At 43.2% G+C, this 18,333-nt stretch overlaps 1 protein-coding gene across 1 annotated transcript in view; it reads left to right on the top strand.

Annotated features, from left to right (window-relative positions):
* The window catches only part of acads (acyl-CoA dehydrogenase short chain), a 162,311-nt gene that overhangs the window by 139,363 nt on the left and 4,615 nt on the right, over window positions 1–18,333 (top strand). The window contains exon 9 of the mRNA XM_048556388.2: window positions 6,921–6,977. Within this exon, the coding sequence (XP_048412345.1) occupies window positions 6,921–6,977 (57 nt within the window). The remainder of the gene's footprint in view (window positions 1–6,920; window positions 6,978–18,333) is intronic.

Below are 18,333 nucleotides of genomic sequence, written 5' to 3'. Positions count from 1 at the left end.
GGCAATATACACTTCCCAGAATCTAGTCTACCACATATGCTGCTCACAATGTGGTCTCCTCTACATTGGGGAAACGAAGCATAGACTAGGTGACCGCTTCACAGAACATCTATGTTCTGTTCGCAAAAAAGACCCTGAACTGCCCGTTGCCTGCTACTTTAACACACCACCCTACTCCCTGACCAGCATGTCTGTATCTGGCTTGCTGCAGTGTTCTAGCGAAGCTCAACGCAAGCTAGAAAAACAGCACCTCATTTTCTGCCTGGGCACCCTGCAGCCCTTTGGACTCAATATCGAGTTCAATAATTTTAAGGCCTAAACTCTCCCATGGCCCAGCCCCCTACCCCACACACCAGGCCTTGTTACCTCATAGTCTGCCATTACACACCACCTGTTATTAGTCACTAATAGTGTCCATTAACAACTACTCACCCTCCCAGGCTGATCGTTAGCAACTCTTTGTCTGTCCCACTGCTCTTCTCTCTCTTTCGGCTCTACTCCCTACCCCATCCTTTCCCCTATTTTCCGCATATAAACTGACGTTTTCCCAGCCACCATCAGTTCTGAGGAAGGGTCACCAGACCCGAAACGTTAACTCTGATTTTTCCTTCACAGATGCTGGCTGAGCTTTTCCAGCAACTTCTGTTTTTGTTCCTGAGTTGGATTGAAGGGTCTGTTTCCATGCTGTATAACTCTATGGCTATGTGACTCTATGGGATAGTTCTTTTGAATAACATCAAAGCACCAAATGTAGCAACACTTTTATTTCAACAGTCAGCAAAGAGGACACCAAGCGCTGGACTGTGTTGTCGCTATCTGCAGAATCATGCCTGTATCTGGAGACCCCTCTCCCTACAGTTACCCAACACTTCTTCATCCCCCGTTTCTTTAGCCTCCGCTAAAGATGCTGATGGCTCAAACTACCTTTTTGTACTCTCCAGATTCTTTCTAAGTTTTATCTCCTTCTTATGACACTCATGGTTAAATTGTCCCTTTTCCTTCAAATTTGACAGGCAGGCAATTTCCTCTGCAACAGTGCTGTCACCCCTAGGCCGACCTAGGTTTGCATTGGGAATCCTGAAAACTGACGGGATTAGCACAGAAAATTGATTGCTGTTAGCAGTGGAGGTTAACACTCAGGCATGACAAAAATAACTTTAATCCAAATTAGAGCCGGTTTATACCCGATAATTAAAATAAAGCCCTTCAGTCTTAAGCCCATTGGAGAAGCTTAATACGAAGGGGAGAAGCCATTGGCTGTGGCATTTCTCCTATTTCCAGGCCCCAGATTTCCTCTGCTCTTTCTCCGTTATATATTCAGACATCAGTTTATCAATTAACTGTAATCACTTGTTTTATTGACATATTATCCTGTTGCATTACCTGAACATCAGAGACATCACTTAGCCTGCCACAACAAAGTATTTCCTATTTTCTGCTACCTTCCCACTCAATGAGTCATTGTACAGGCTTGTAACAATACTAAGAAGTTGCTTACATCTAATATCATAAGTCTTCAAGCACTTGCTGTGCCTCAATTGCATATAGCTCCCAGAAATGGATGGGACAGCGGGAGCTGGCAGCCCCAAGGCAGCAGGAGGGGGAACAGGCAGCCCCGAGGGGGTGAGAGCAGGAACAGGCAGTGCGGGGCGGTGAGAGCAGGAACAGGCAGTGCGGGGCAGTGAGAGCAGGAACAGGCAGTGCGGGGCAGTGAGAGCGGGAACAGGCAGCCCAGAGACAGTGAGAGTAGGAACAGGCAATGCGGGGCAGTGAGAGCAGGAGCAGGCAGTCCTGAGGCGGTGAGAGCGGGAACAGGCAGCCCCGGGGCAGTGAGAGCGGGAACAGGCAGCCCCGAGGCAGTGAAAGCGGGAACAGGCAGTGCAGGGCGGTGAGAGTGGGAACAGGCAGCCCTGAGACAGTGAGAGCAGGAAGAGGCAGCTTGGTGTGGTGAATGTGGGAACAGGCAGCCCTGGGGCAATGAGAGCGGGAACAGGCAGTGCGGGGCGGTGAGAGCAGGAACAGGCAGTGCGGGGCAGTGAGAGCAGGAACAGGCAGTGCGGGGCAGTGAGAGCGGGAACAGGCAGCCCAGAGACAGTGAGAGTAGGAACAGGCAATGCGGGGCAGTGAGAGCAGGAGCAGGCAGTCCTGAGGCGGTGAGAGCGGGAACAGGCAGCCCCGGGGCAGTGAGAGCGGGAACAGGCAGCCCCGAGGCAGTGAAAGCGGGAACAGGCAGTGCAGGGCGGTGAGAGTGGGAACAGGCAGCCCTGAGACAGTGAGAGCAGGAAGAGGCAGCTTGGTGTGGTGAATGTGGGAACAGGCAGCCCTGGGGCAATGAGAGCGGGAACAGGCAGCTTGGGGTGGTGAATGTGGGAACAGGCAGCCCCGAGACAGTGAGAGCGGGAACAGGCAGTGCGGGGAAGTGAGAGTGGGAACAGGCAGCCCCAAGACAGTGAGAGCGGGAACAGGCGGCGTGGGGTGGTGAATGTGGGAACAGGCAGCCCCGAGACAGTGAGAGCGGGAACAGGCAGTGCGGTGCAGTGAGAGTGGGAACAGGCAGCCCCGAGACAGTGAGAGCGGGAACAGGCAGTGCGGGGTGGAGAATGTGGAAACAGGCAGCCCTGAGGCAGTGAGAGCGGGATCAGGCAGCGTGGGGTGGTGAATGTCGGAACAGGCAGCCCCGAGACAGTGAGAGCGGGAACAGGCAGTGCGGGGCAGTGAGAGCGGGAACAGGCAGCCCAGAGACAGTGAGAGCGGGAACAGGCAGTGCGGGGTGGTGAATGTGGAAACAGGCAGCCCTGAGGCAGTGAGAGCGGGATCAGGCAGCATGGGGTGGTGAATGTCGGAACAGTCAGCCCCGAGGCAGTGACAGCAGGAACAGGCAGCGTGGGGCGGTGAGAGCTTGAACAGGCAGCCCCAAGGCAGTGAGAGCAGGAACAGGCAGCACAGGGCAGTGACTGCAGGGGTAAGGTTGAGCCTGACATGAGGGAGGTCACACCTTTGTGAGGAGTGCAAGCACAGCACAGCCAGGCACTTACGCACTATGATGTTGAACTTTCAACTGTATTTCTTTGTTTTTCCACTTTTTAGTATGAAGGACTGTCATGTCTAACTTTGCTTCCCTTATTTTTCTGCTTTGTGTGTAAGATTCTGTGCCTTGGTATCTTTGTGCCTAAGATAGTGCTGTAACTGGTGACTTGTAAACTTGTCATGCACTTACATGAGTACAGTGAAAATAAACCTAATTCAAATCAGCTGAACTAAGGCTGTCACTGACTACAGTGAAAGGACCATGTACTGATAATTGTCAGCTATAACTAGCTCATTATTATGTACACTTTTTTGGTGGGAGGGTGTAAGACCACAAGACCATAGGACATAGGAGTGGAAGTAAGGCCATTCGGCCCATCGAGTCCACTCCGCCATTTAAATCATGGCTGATGGGCATTTCAACTCCACTTCCCTGCACTCTCCCTGTAGCCCTTGATTCCTTGTGAGATCAAGAATTTATCAATCTCTGCCTTGAAGACATTTAACGCCCCGGCCTCCACTGCACTCCATGACAATGAATTCCACAAGCCCACCACTCTCTGGCTGAAGAAATGTCTCCTCATTTCTGTTTTAAATTGACCCCCTCTAATTCTAAGGCTGTGCCCACAGGGCCTAGTCTCCTCGGCTAACAGAAACAACTTCCTAGCATCCACCCCTTCTAAGCCATACATTATCTTGTAAGTTTCTATTGGATCTCCCCTCAACCTTCTAAACTCTAATGAATACAATCCCAGGATCCTCAGGCGTTCATCGTATGTCAAACCTACCATTGCAGGCATCATCCGTGTGAATCTCTGCCAGACACGCTCCAGGGCTAGTATGTCCTTCCTGAGGTGTGGGGCCCAAAATTGGACATAGTATTCTAAATGGGGCCTAACTAGAGCTTTATAAAGCCTCAGAAGCACATGGCTGCTTTTATATTCCAACCCTCTTGAGATAAGCAACAACATTACATTCGCCTTCTTAATCACGGACTGTATCTGCAAGTTAACCTTTAGAGAATCCTGGACCAACACTCCCAGATCCATTTGCAATTCTGCTTTACGAATTTTCTCACCGTTTAGAAAATAGTCCACGCCTGTATTCTTTTTTCTAAAGTGCAAGACCTCGCATTTGCTCACGTTGAATTTTGTCAGCCATTTCCTGGACCCCTCTCCTAAACTGTCTAAATCTTTCTGCAGCCTCCCCACCTCAGTGTAGTGCATGAATAAGTGGAGGTTTACTGAAGTACGAGTATTTTCCCTGATATTTCTGATTAATATTCATGAACATAATTCAAAGTTATCCTAGAATTAAAAATATTAAGCCACCCAGCCCAGAACAGAATGTGTGTCATCTTTGAAACATTAGCTTCTATGGCCAAAAGTATTGAACTTGTGTTAGAAAAGCAACAATTTCTATTCCGTAATACTTCTTGGCAGCTGAGCAGTTCAGTTTTCTGACTGGTATTTGGATTATATGCGATCAAGGAAGATAACTCGTTCTCAGTAAGTCAATTCCTTTCAAAGCTGTGATTAGAATTCAAGGTCAAGCTGAACCTTATCTCTGTAGAATGAATCTAATTGGTGAACCACCTAAATCTGTAACCTTGTCAGGTTGTGGTTCATTGTCTGGCTTTGTGAGAGATTGGGAGGCTGATTGCCAGGCTTGTTTTATTTATTAGATCAGAAAGTACCATTATTTGGATTGCAGTTATTAGAATTGAGAGGGATTTAGTCAAAAGAATTTGACAAACGGAGCCGGCATCGCACTGCGCATTCACTATCCGTTTTGCCTGAGTATGTTCACAGCATTTTCAGTCATTGGTGTAGGCATGCTTTGTCTTTTCAAAGTCTTGATTGTCTTTGTTAGAATATATGGTGCAATGTTTCCCTATGTGACTAGAGATATGGATAAAGAATTACAATATCTTTTTCCATGAGGATTATATATCAATAAACTGCACAATTTTTATCACAAATTGTTGTCTTTTGGGACGGTGCTACAAATGTTGAAGAATAAGTTGTCGTATGTGGGTAGGTCTCTACCTATTCAACAAAATCGATAATCTCTTGTAGAGAGAAAGCACTTTTCACAACCTCAGAAAGCTTCGAGGCAAATTGATTGCCTTTGTAATTCAGGCAAAGATGGCAGCCAATTTGTACACAGCATAGACTACTTTTGAATGCCAAATGGTGTAAGCAGCAAATGATAGATAAGGCTTAGCAATTCCAAAGATCACATCTAAGTTCTACTTTCCTGCCGCACCCCAGTTAAGAATGGTGGTGAACAATTAACTAGCCAGATAGTGGCTGCCAGAGCAGGTCAGAGACTGCTGTGAGTAATTCACCTCATGACTCTCCAAAGCCTGTCTGCTGTTTGCAAGGCACAAGTCAGGAGTGTGATGGAATACTCCCCACTTGCCTGGATGGGTGCAGCCCCAACAATGCCCAAGGAGCTTGACACCATCCAGGATAAAGCAGCCCACTTGACTGGCCACACCTCCACCACTGACACTTAAATGCAGCGTTGTGTATCATTTACAAGATGTACTGTAGAAATTCGCCAAGGCTTCATAGATAGCACCTTCCAAACCAACAACCATTACCTTCTAAAAGGACAAGGGCAACAGATATGTTGGAACACCTCCACCTGCAATTCTTCTTCAAGCCATTCACCATCCTGATTTGGAAATATATCGCTGTTCTTTCATCGTGACTGAGTCAAAATCCTGGAATTTCCTGCTTTAATGGTATGGTGGGTCAACCCACAGCATATAGACTGCAGGAGTTCAAGTTGGCTGCCCACTGCCACCTTCTCAAGGGCACCTCAGGATTGGTAATAAATGCTGCCGCAGCATATGCTGATTCCCATTGTGAAACGCTGACGCTTATATGTATGATTTACACAGGTTAGTCAGCATCTAAAAAAGGAAGACGGATGATAGCCTTTAGAGATTTTAACTGAAAATACGTAAAAATTATATTACTGTCCCTATAATGTAGTGTGCCTCGTGCATACTGTTGAACTAGAAACAGAGACTGAAGCTGTGTAATGGTACATGGACCATAGTAGGACTGGAGTAGTACAGAATATGATCTATTAATCAGGGTTTGGCAACATTATAGTAGACTGTGGGTCATTATGTGCCAATGGCATAGCAGTCTTAAAAGCAGCATATATTTCTGTTTAGCATTTAATTTTTTTTAATGTAGTGAAATCTTGATTTTCTGGTGCAGTACCTGCCTCACCTCCAAGGGATATTGAAGTCTGTATGGCATTAATGACACTTGGACATTTTTTAAAGACTACTTTTCTTTTTGTTATCTGTTAGTAGCACCAAACATTCCGAACGTATTTCTGTTGCATTACATCTTCCATCACGGGCAAAACAGCTAGATTAGGTTGCAATTCCATCGTGCAGCGTCTCAATACTGCAGCTGTCGGCAGCCCTGACTGCAGTGACATAAGTGAGGTGGTGTCACGACAAGAATCAGCAAATGCAGTGAGCTGGCAGCAGGTCCACAAGCAGGCTAACCACCTCAATCTATCTGTACAGGCCATGGGGCAGACCCTGGCATGAAACTGAACATGCTGATCAAAAGCATTTGAACAAAAGCACATGAGCATCAGTGGCAAATGTGTAGTTGAATCTTTATTGCCGCTGCTGTATTATTTATCCTCCAACAGAATTCTGGCAGATTCCTGCACACCCAACATAGTTAACATAATTCTGCCTTGTGAAATCGGATAGGAATTTCTGAAAAGGCTTCAGAGTTCATTTCAGATCAGTACCATTCAGCGTAACATTGGAAGTTGTAATAAAGCATAATGTATCTTATCTGCACAATATCAAAAGCTGTTTATTCACTGATATTTTTCTTGATTTACAGGAAGCTGCAATGGCCAAATTGGCTGCATCTGAGGCAGCAACTAGTATTGCTCACAAAGTAAGTGCCATAGTGGTCCAACCACTTAATTTTGGTTGAAACATACATTGTGCATAAGTGTTCCAACATGAAGGTGTGCGAATTTGTGGCTCAAATTCCTGATGACATTCCTTACACAAATACTTCTTGATGATATTTCCGTCACAACAAATTCCTGATTTTGGACTGGAACTGACCTTCAGTCAAGGTCTAACCTGGTAAGATACGGATTGCTGTTGTACGCCTCTGAATAATGGGTAAGGAGCGGCAGTGCAGCTTCCCACACGCTTGGCCGGCAAATGGATCAGAGAGCAGGGAACCTCATTCAAAAAAAAATCATGACTACCTGCAATATGTGGATCTCATTTTAGAAACTGGCATCTGATAGATGTATTGCAGCAAGTTTTCACTCACAGAGTGTGGCTGAATAAAGGGTCAAAGGGTTAGAATCTAGGGCAGCACGGTGGCTCAGTGGTTAGCACTGCTGCCTCAAGTGCCCAGGTATGATTGAGCGACTGTCTGTGTGAAGTCTGCACTTTCTCCCTGTGTCTTTGAGGGTTTCTGCCGGGTGCTGTAGTTTTCTCTCAAATTCCAAAGATGTGCAGGTTAGGTGGATTGGCCATGCCAAGTTGCTCTTCGGTGCCCAGTGGTATGCTGGCTACATATATTAGCCATGGGAAATGTGGTGTTATGGGGATAATGTGGGGCTCTGCGTCTGGGTGGAGTGCTCTTCGGAGGGTCATTGCAGCCTTGATGGGCCTCTCCCCATTGTGTAGGGATTCTATGATTCTATAATTGTATTAACGAAGCAATTTAGCTAAGTAAGGAGTCAAACTAAATTCAAAAGTAATAGGAGAGTTAGAAGAATGGATAAGTCCAACTAAATGTTAATTTATTTTGCATTTAAGATTGTGTTTTTAATGCTAACAAATTACTTTTAATATTAGAGAAAGCAAACAACTTTTGTCTTAGTGTAAATTTGCCTGATGATTAGTCTTATGGTCGAGAGAGACAAAAAATTTGAGTACTTAATGTTTTAAGGAATAACTAATGATAATGTAAGTGTGAAGTCATTAATTAGAATGTTCAGTAAACAGATGTATGAGGGCCAAAGGTCCTGATTTTTAGAGTGCAACCTCACTCTAACATGTCTATGTCCAGATTTAATAACTATGGGCTTGAATGCCATTAAGAAGCTTACTTGTCACTGTTGGAGATTTGATAATAGATTGAGGTCATTGTCAGGGGTGGGTGGATATACAGGGAGGTGATGAAATGCTTAGGAAGTCAAAATTTGTTGTTGCTGGATGTTCACTAGCAGCAAGTGGTGGCATGATTCGCAAGACAGACTGGAATAGGGAGCTTAAAGCACAGGAGGTTGGTGAATTGGTGAATTGGCAATGTTCTCATTTTTCCTGGTTAACAAAGTGTGGGGCTGGATGAACACTGCAGGCCAAGCAGCATCTCAGCAGCACAAAAGTTGACGTTTCAGGCTTAGACCCCTCATCAGAAAATTTTCTGATGAAGGGTCTCGGCCTGAAACGTCAGCTTTTGTGCTCCTAAGTTGCTGCTTGGCCAGCTGTGTTCATCCAGCCCCACACTTTGTTATCTTGGATTCTCCAGCATCTGCAGTTCCCATTATCTCTTCTCATTTTTCCTGACCAGGTTAGGTCATTAAACTGCTTCTTATTATGTCTCAGACCCCAGTCACATTGCTTCTGCTGCTCAGCTCCACAGCTATTTGTATAACCATCCTGCTTGGTGAAAACAACAGGTTTCTACCTCCAAACTTTTGGGGAAAAAGAATATCCGTTCTTCGTGTGAACCTGTCCAGCGTGAGTCATTATCTCTGGATACTGGCCTTGCTCTATGTTCATCCTCCATCCTGAACACTTGCACTTCCACTTGTGGACTGTCTCTCTAATTGGAGCTGAAATCATATCACACAGACCCAAATGCTCCTCATATGCAGCCTGGAAGCATGAAAGCTATGTGTCTATATTAATAGTACAATTGAGGTGGGATTCCAAACTGCAAAGTTGACTTCTGGATCTCACCTACAAAATTCTACCCCCACTTCAATTGGATAAAAGTACATGAAAAATGTATATTTGCCCAAGAGATGAGATTCATTTTTTTGAAGCAGAGAAAAGCCAACTGGAAGAAAGACATTGAGTCAATGAGAGTATAGGTTAGCTGGAGTGATCTAATAGGACATTGGATCTCTAGTGTCTGTGATTTATTTAAACAATCTCTTGGTTCTGAAACAAATATTGTGTTTGAAGTGAAGGCATGGAACTCATTTATCTCAGCATGATAAATATGGATGACGAATTGTGTGTAGCGGGAAATTCAGTTTGGCTGCTTGCATTAGTTAAATCTGAGAGATGAAAGGACGAGTTTAACAAGTGAAATGCACTTGCTAAAAAAATGTCAGTTTTTACACATGAAAGGTGAGTGCTGCATGTACAGAAGGATCGTTGGAATGAATATACCCTTGATGTCTGATACTGCGCATCTGAATTTTATTTAGAAACTAAGTCTCACTATTAAATTGTAGCTAATTCACTTGGATGGTTTTTTCTGATCATATACTATCTATGCAGCTATGCTGAGAAATTGCATCTTAAAATGTGATCAAACGTAGGGTAATGTCTGTAGGAATAGGCCACATGTAGAATTGAGAAAAAGCTGCAAGTATTCAATAGGCCAGGCAGTATCTGTGAAGAAAGAATTGGAGTTAATGCTGAGGGTTTGTGACCTTTTCAGGTTTCCAGTAAATGCTGTGCTTTGGTTTTGTAACTGTGAAATGTGTTTGATGTGTGTTATGGCTGAAATGGGAAGAGGGCACTTTCTTTCTCTACTCCATGGGTCATAGTGTAAGTCGAACTGTTCACCCAGTTCCTGATATGACTAGTCTTTGCTTTCTCAGTTTTAGATTTAAAAACAGTCCATCAACAAGGTTTCTTTAATATACACTAAATTATTAATTTATTATCAAACAAAACCTGTTCCATAAAGAAGTAAGATAACAAAGTGTGAAGCTGGATGAACACAGCAGGCCAAGCAGCATCTCAGGAGCGAAGTAAAATGGTTAGCGTACTAACTTTGGAATATGAAATCACAAATGTTCATCCTTCAAACTAGCTCAAAACACATACACAAACACACTCTTCAGGTGAAGAGAAAAATCTGGAACTCTTTCTGTACAGATTCGCTTGAGGAAATAAATTCTCTTGGCTAATCAGTCATAATTCTTGAAAGCAAAAGGATAAAGTTTGAGATGCTCAGAAGACTGTAGTCCTGATGTTTTATCTTATGTAAACGAGTGTCATTAAACAGAAGCAGTTGTCTCTGAGATCTTGGCAAATGCACTTTATGAAGAAGCAGTTTTGAGGATTATTCCGGACACTGTCCAAGAGGTTTCACATTGGATTCACAAACAGACTGTTTCGTCATCAAGTACATCACATCCCCAAGCTTGGAACACGGTTCAAACAGAATAGTCATAAAACCCGGTCATAAAAACAATCAGTGTTTTCCCTGAAGTGAGTGCAAGCCATGAAGACCAGCACTTATCTGGAACCATGTGATTCCTAAGAAATGTCTTGTTTAAAAAAAGTCCAATGTTTTCTCACACAACTTTAAAAAAAATTCCAGGTATCACCACGTCCTTCAAAGTCCGCAAAAATTATGAGATACGAAGCTATTATAAGACAGGAATTATTTTATGACAGGCCACTGAAATTTTGGCATCAGTTAAAATGAATACTTCCCTTAAAGACAGTGCAGTGCTAAAAGCTCGGGGAAGGGTGGCCCATCCAAACTGATTTTCACAGAACTTGAATTGTATTGAAAATGGGTCGAATAAAAACATGAAAGTTGGTAACGGCAGTAGATGAAAAGAAGGATTAGTTTACGATGGCCATTGTCCATATCCTGAAACCATCTGGTCAGCATGTAGTAGTTAGTAGTAATGCAAACAGAATTAACTTGAGGGCCCTTCAGTACCAGTCAGACCAACCCTGTACTGTGTCATACAGACACTACATGACAGTTTTGTCACCCTGTCTCAATTAGATGCGTTACCTTTAAAGAAGAATAACTTGAAAAATTCAGGTATTTGTGGATTAAGTTTTGAAGAAAGCTTCAAGCAATGAAATATATTTAGTTTGTGAAAAGTCAGAGAAATTATGGAATGACACAGAAGAAAGTCATATGGCCCTTGTGGCTGCAGCTGCCAATTGGGGGATATCTAGTTTATCCTATCTTACAGCTCTAAATCCATAGCCTTGTATGTTGGTGTGGTGGTGATATGTTGCAGTTCACTCGAGACGTTAGTTTGCTGTCGCAACATGCACATGCATGTTACAGTCAAGATTTATGGATTGTGATGATAGAGGCTCCAACGTTCTTTCCAACACATGACTACCCGGTAATCTGCACTTTCTGCTTGCTATTGGGGTGCATTGGACACATTATGGGCACAATTTCCTTGATCATCAAGCCCTGGATCATTCAAATCCAGAAGCTCTGGCTCAGAGGTAGGAATACTATGCACTGCACCACGTATCTCTTTCCCTTGTGGCTATTTAAAATGTATATCCAAGTACTTCTTCTAACTTATTTGTATTTGTTCATAGAGTGAACATCACCGACTTGATCAGAATTATTATCTATCCCTAACTGCCTTTTGAGAAAGTGGTGGTGAGCTGCCTTCTTGAACTGCTGTTATCCCTGGGTTGTAGGGACACCCACAGTGCTGTTAGAAAGGGAGTTCCAGGATTTTGACCTAGCAAACATCATGGATTGATGTTGCATTTCTAGGTCAAGATAGTCTGTGGCTTGGGGAGGAACTTGATGCTGCCATACATCTGGTGCCTTTGTTCATCTAGATGGTAAAGGCCATGGGGTTGGAAGGTACTGTTGAGGAGCCTTACTGAGTCGCTGCACTGCATCTTGTGGATTGCGTACACTGCTGCCTTTGTCCATCAGTGGAAATGAGAGTGAACAGTGAATGTGATGCATAGGGTGCTCACCTCAGAATGCCTAGCCACTTACCTGCTCTTGTATCCACACTGTTTGTGTGGCTCAAATAGGTTTTTGTCAAATTGTAACCCTGGGATATTAATAATGGGGGACTCAATGATATTAATATTATGAGAAGATGATTATGTCCTCTTTTGTTGGGGATGGTCATTGCTGGCACTTCTACTTATCATGCCCAAGGCAGGATGTTGTCAAGTTATTGGTACATGCAAACACTGTATTAGGGCAGGGATTACTTCATTATCTGAGGAGTCTAGAATGGTGCTAAACATTGAGGAGACCTGATTCATCTGCTGCAGGAACAGCAGGACAAGATAATCAACAGGAGGTTTCCTTGATTCTATAAGACTTCATGGGATCCAGAGTTAATGTTCAGGTCTCTTCGGACAACCCCAATTGTATAACGCTATGCCCAGCAGATCTGATGAGTCTTTGTTGCCAGTGAGACAGGACTTACCCTGGATCAGCTACCCGCATTCTGGTGCAAGCAACAAGTTGTAGTAAGGAGGATGTTGCTGGGTCAACAGAGCAGAGATTGCTGTTATTGTTTCAAGTGTCGAGGTTCTTCTGCTTTAATTCCCTTTTCAAAGGCCTTACGTCAGTTAGTTGCAAGTGAGTGGTTTATTTAGTCATTTCAGAATTAATCACGGGCAAGGAAACCTTCTGGAGTCACACATAGATCAGATAAATACATTAGTGATGCTGATCAGCATACAGATGCATTGGCTTCTGCCTGCAGAACTTTGATTAATGAATCAGATGGATTTTTGCAACAATCATAATTGGTCACCATCAGACTAATTCCGGATTTATTAATTGAGTTCAGATATTTCCATCTGCAGTGGTGGGATTTGAACCTATAATTGCCTGAACTTTAGCCCACGCCTTTGGATTATTAAGAGACAGTAAGGACTGCAGATAGTGGAAGCTAGAGTGCAGTAGGTCAGACAGCATCCGAGGAGCAGGAAAGTCAGTGTTTCAGGCCAAAACTCTTTGTCAGAACTGGGCTGGCTGGCATCAGTCAAGTCCTGATGAAGGGTTTTGGCCCAAAATGTTGACTTTCCTGCTTCTTGGATGCTGTCTGACCTGCTGTACTTTTCCAGCAGAGTGTGACTAGTCCAGTGACATTGCCACCACACTACTGCCTCCTTGTTAAAGTGATTCTTGCTTTGGACATCGGCCATACTTTCGAGCAGTGAGTTCTAGATTGCCATCACTTATTGGTTAAAAACATTTCTGCTCAGGTCCCGTCTCATCATTCCACAAATTACTTCAAATCTGTAGGAAATTTAAATATGAAACCTTGATTTTTCAGATAATAAAGGCACATATAAGGTTAGACAGAGATCATAGGACTAGGCATAATTGCAACATTTACAGCATATATTTTAGAGATTACAAATACATTTCTTCTCTCCAGAGGCTGGTGATTAGGTGGCACAAAAGAATGCTCCATCTGTGAAATCCACATTTCTAGAGATGCCATAGTCATTGTTTGCCAATTTGATAGAAATCAATAACTATAAAAACAGAAATCCAAAATCCTCAAATTACTAAAAGACTGAACCTACAAGATTCCATGGTTTACAACAAAATTTTTTAAAATCTTTATAAGAGTCAAACAAAGCAAATACTAACTCTTAGATTATCACCTATACTCTGAAACCCAAAATGAATACAAGTTAAACATGGATTGACAAACAAACGTGCAGTTAATTCTATACCATAAATTACACATTAAGTGGCAGGTACAGCTAAAATAGATCGTATAAATTGATTCAGCATTCTGCTCTATCTAAATGTCATCTTTCACAAGCATAAAACCCTTCAAAATTCTGACTTGCTCACATGAAATCTCAGCTCTGGTATTTAACTTTATTCCTAGGTGACATAGAAGTGTAGAAGACAGTAGCAGGAGTAGGCCATTTGACTCCTCAGGCCTGCTCCGCCATTCGACATGATCATGGCTCATCATCAAGCTCAGTATTCTAATCTTGTCTTCCCTCCCAAATCCCTTGATCCCTTCAGCTGCAAGAGCTGTATCTACCTCCTTCATGAAAACGCATAATGTTTTGGCCTCACCCACTTTCTATGGCAGTGAACTCCACAGGCTCACCACTCTCTGGGTGAAAAAATTTCGTCTTACTTGAGTCCAACCTTAAACTATGATCCTGGTTCTGGATGCACCCACCATCAGGAACATTCTTCCTTCGTGAAACTTGTCTTGTCCTGTTAGAATTTTATAGGAATCTATGAAATCACCGCCCCCGCCCTGTTTTCCTAATCGCCAGTGAATACAATCCTAACCGACTCAATCTCTCCCTGCGTCAGTCCTCCCATCCCAGGAATCAATTTGGTAAACCTTCTCTATATTCCCTCTGTGGCAAGGACATCCTTCCTCAGATAAGGAGGCCAAAACTACACACAGTACTCCAGGTATGACCTCACCAATGCCCTATATAATTGCAGCAAGACATCCATGTTCCTGTACTCAAACCCTCTCATTATGAGGGGCTACATACTGTTTGCCTTCTTTACTCCTGCTGCTCCTACACACTTACTTTCAGCGACTGGTGGTACGAGGTTGCCCAGCTCTCGTTGAACATTCCCTTCTCGACAATTTGCAGGCATTCACATCATAATCTGCCTTCCTGTTTTTGCTACCAAAGTGTATAACCTCACATTCACCCACATTATCCTGAAACTGTCCTGCATGTACCCACTCACTCAGTAGTGCACAACCAACTCAAGTTCCATGGACACAGATGATTGAAGCAGAACCTCCTAAATTCTACGAATCATAAGACCAAAAGACCATGAGAAATAGAAACAGAAATAAGCTTTCTGTCCCCTTGAACCTGTTCCACCATTCAATAGGTTCACAGCTGCTCCAAAATGCCTCACGTCCTCTTTCCTGCCTTTCTACATAACCCTTGATTCCCCAACTGATCAAGAACCTATGTATCCCAGCCTTAAATATACATAAGGACTCTGCCCCCACAGCTCTGTATGGCAAGGAGTTCCAAAGACTCTCAACCCTCAGAGATGAAATTCCTTCTGATCTTAATCTTAAACTCTACCCTCTCAGCATTACACTGTCATGCTCCTTAAAAATCCCATATGTTTCTATAACTCTATATGATGACCTGGGCTGGAGTAGATCTGATCTGTTACTTTGTTTTATTATGTTAATTCTGGTAACATAAATGTTGAGACTGGGTTCTTATAAGGAACAAGTGTCAAAGGATGTATTCATACAGCAAGTAAATACAGTACAGGTCCACCTAGGTTCAAAGTGGTTGACTTTATTGTTCTCAGTCTTGTTGATAGCATTGCTCTTGACATGTAGATCCTGCATGGTCTTCTCAAAAAAGTGAAAGAAACCTTCAAAGTGTATGTGGAAAACACAGGTAAAACTAGTTGCAGTAGCCTGCAGAACCATTCAGCAAATTCATGTTGTGCAGAGCCAGATAAAAACTACACCTATATGAAGCAGTAGCTACACCACACCTAGAATACTGTAAACAGTTTTGGGCTCTTATTTAGGAAAAAATATCCTGACATAGGAGGCAGTCAGGAGGAGACCTGCTAGTTTGATTCGAGATAGAGAGGAATTTTCTTATGAAGAGAAAATTCATAAGTGGACTTGTTAGAATTTTGAGAAAAATGAGATGGAGGTCTTATTGAAACATTGAAGGTTCTTAGGGGGCTTGATAGGATAGATACAGTAACATTGTCTCCTCCTCCCACAGAGTCCAGGACTAGATGACATACTCTCAGAAGTATGGGTCACCATTTATGATGGAGGAATATCTTATCTCAGAGGGTAGTTAATCTGTGCAAATAGGTTTGGTTGTTAATTACATTCAAAGCTGAGATCTTCATAAAATTAATCAGCAAGGGAATCAAGTGTTATGGAGAAAACGCAGGCAAGTTGAGGGTTTTCACATCAGCCAGGATCTGAAAGAATGGTGGAGCAGATGTGATGGACTGACTCGCCTACATGTGCCCCTATGTCTTCTGCTGAAGGGACTTGGCTTATCTGTGCCTGGGAAACCCATTCATGCTTGAATGCAGTGTTCCATGACATCAAATCCTAATGCATTTGTTACCAGGCAGGCCACCACCCTTATGCAACTCGAGGAAACACCCCTGCAACTTGCTCTTAAATGTGACTATGCGATCACGTATAAAAGCAGGACATATAAATATGAGCTTGGAACTGTCGTTGACTCCAATGCGCAGTTTGTTAATGTAGTCACATTTGAAAAGTGTAACTACTCCAGTCCTTTTGCCGGGCTGACATTTATGTATATCAGTGTTGTCCTGGGGTTTCTGCAATGCTAGCAACTATTTGTATTGCATATGAAAATATGAAAAGTCATTGTATATTCTCCAATATGCATGTGCCAGTGCAGCTATATGTGCTGGGGGTGAAAATTGTTTCAGAGATAGTAGGAACTGCAGATGCAGGAGAATCTGAGATAACAAGGTGTAGAGCTGGATAAACGCAGCAGGCCAAGCAGCATCAGAGAAGCAGGAAAGCTGACAGTTCAGGCCTAGACCCTTCTTCGGAAAGTCATTTCTGAAGAAGGGCCTAGGCCCGAAACGTCAGCTTTCCTGCTCCTCCGATGCTGCTAGGCCTGCTGTGTTCATTCACCTTTACACCTTGTTATCTTAGCTATATGTGCTTTCAGGTATTCAGCGTCCTTGTTGGATACTGGTTTGTGGTGAGATAACTGGTAATTCAGTGAATACCTCTTTGCATTTAATATGGATAGAGGACTCGCCAAAGTTGAAGCCACAAGTGGTGGAAAAACTTCTCATATTCAGAGAGTATGTGTTCACATAGATTTATCACATTTGTTGACATAATTAATTGTGCCACTAAATTGTTTTCAGTTTAATCTAGTTTAAATTGTGAATTTTTCAAGAGTGTTTTCTTTATGGTGCAACAAAACGTCAGCTTTCCTGCTCCTCTGATGCTGCTTGGCCAGCTGTGTTCATCCTGCTCTACACCGTGTTATCTCAGATTTTCCTGCATCTGCAGCTGTCAATTAATTGTGCTTAACTAAGCATGCGTTTACAACCTTTGAAGTACCGTGTCCAATATTAGATGTGGTTCTGCTATTGGACTAACGTACTAAACAGCCCTGACTTTGTTATTACGCTGGATACCAATTTAAGATTATCAGTTGAACTCATAATTTGGTGCATTTTCGCATTCTAGAAACTGCATATATTAAGAGTTCTATGCAGGCAAAGGAATTAATCTATAAATTATATTATTTTTCATTCAGAAATGGGTCATGGAGATTTCCAGTTCTTGCTGCATCCCTCATGGCTACACGATGACCAATTAAAGTCTAACTGCCTGGTCTGGGTTTTTATAGGCAATTGGATTTGTCAACAATTTCTGCACCATCCCCATGCCAACCATGGCCCAATCAATCACCACTCTGTTCACGTACTGTATAAATTGGTGTTCCCTTTTGAAGTTTGGGTTGATGCAGACCTGTCCCGTTGAGTGGGAGACAAAAAGCTTCAACTTTTTGCCTCTTGTATTCATGAAGAATTATTAAGTAATACATTGTCAGCTCCCCAAACATTGCATTATTCAATAAAATATTCAACAAGAAATGCGATTTAATTATCATTCAGTAATGTAAACGTAATCTATTGGGGGTGGATATTAATTCTAAACTAAGTCGGATTTTGATGTAGCCAAGACTCTTAGGATGGCTACAAAGTTTAACTGCCAAGACTGTGATGGCCCCTTGTACAATACATGCACCAAGGCTGCGGGGACAGTGAGTGAAACACTTGTAGGCGTGATGAGCAGACCAGTGAGAGCAGCAGCAATTGAAACTGTGATAGGGGAGATGAATAAGCAGTGAGGAGGATGGTAAGAGAACATTGAATGTAGCAATGAAGGACTGGCAGTGGGGTTGTGGGATGGAGTAGAGAGGGGGTGGAACATGAATTGAGAGAGGCAGTGAACAGAGCAGCAAGTGGGACAAGCGAAGGGTGGGCAAGCAGGGCAGGCAAATGGGTTTGATAGATACTGGGTGCATAAAAGTGACACAGTTCCAGGTGCACACTGATGGCATTATTGAGACCTGACTTTCTGTTTTGGTGCACTGGCAGGAGCTATAGTTTCCTGTCTGGGCAGTTTCCCTTTTCAGTTAGATGTATCTAAATAATTGCAAGCTTCAAAACCATATACCAAGGAAGTGTAAGACTTTAGTTCATGGAATCCCTACAGTGTGGAAGTAGGCCATTTGGCCTATTGAATTTACACTGACCCTCTGAAGACCATCCCACCCAG

The sequence above is a fragment of the Stegostoma tigrinum genome, chromosome 26, assembly GCF_030684315.1.
Source record: "Stegostoma tigrinum isolate sSteTig4 chromosome 26, sSteTig4.hap1, whole genome shotgun sequence".
In the NCBI taxonomy this organism is placed as follows: domain Eukaryota; kingdom Metazoa; phylum Chordata; class Chondrichthyes; order Orectolobiformes; family Stegostomatidae; genus Stegostoma; species Stegostoma tigrinum.
Note: the sequence above shows the minus strand (reverse complement) of the source record. Positions and strands in the feature narration are given on the sequence as shown.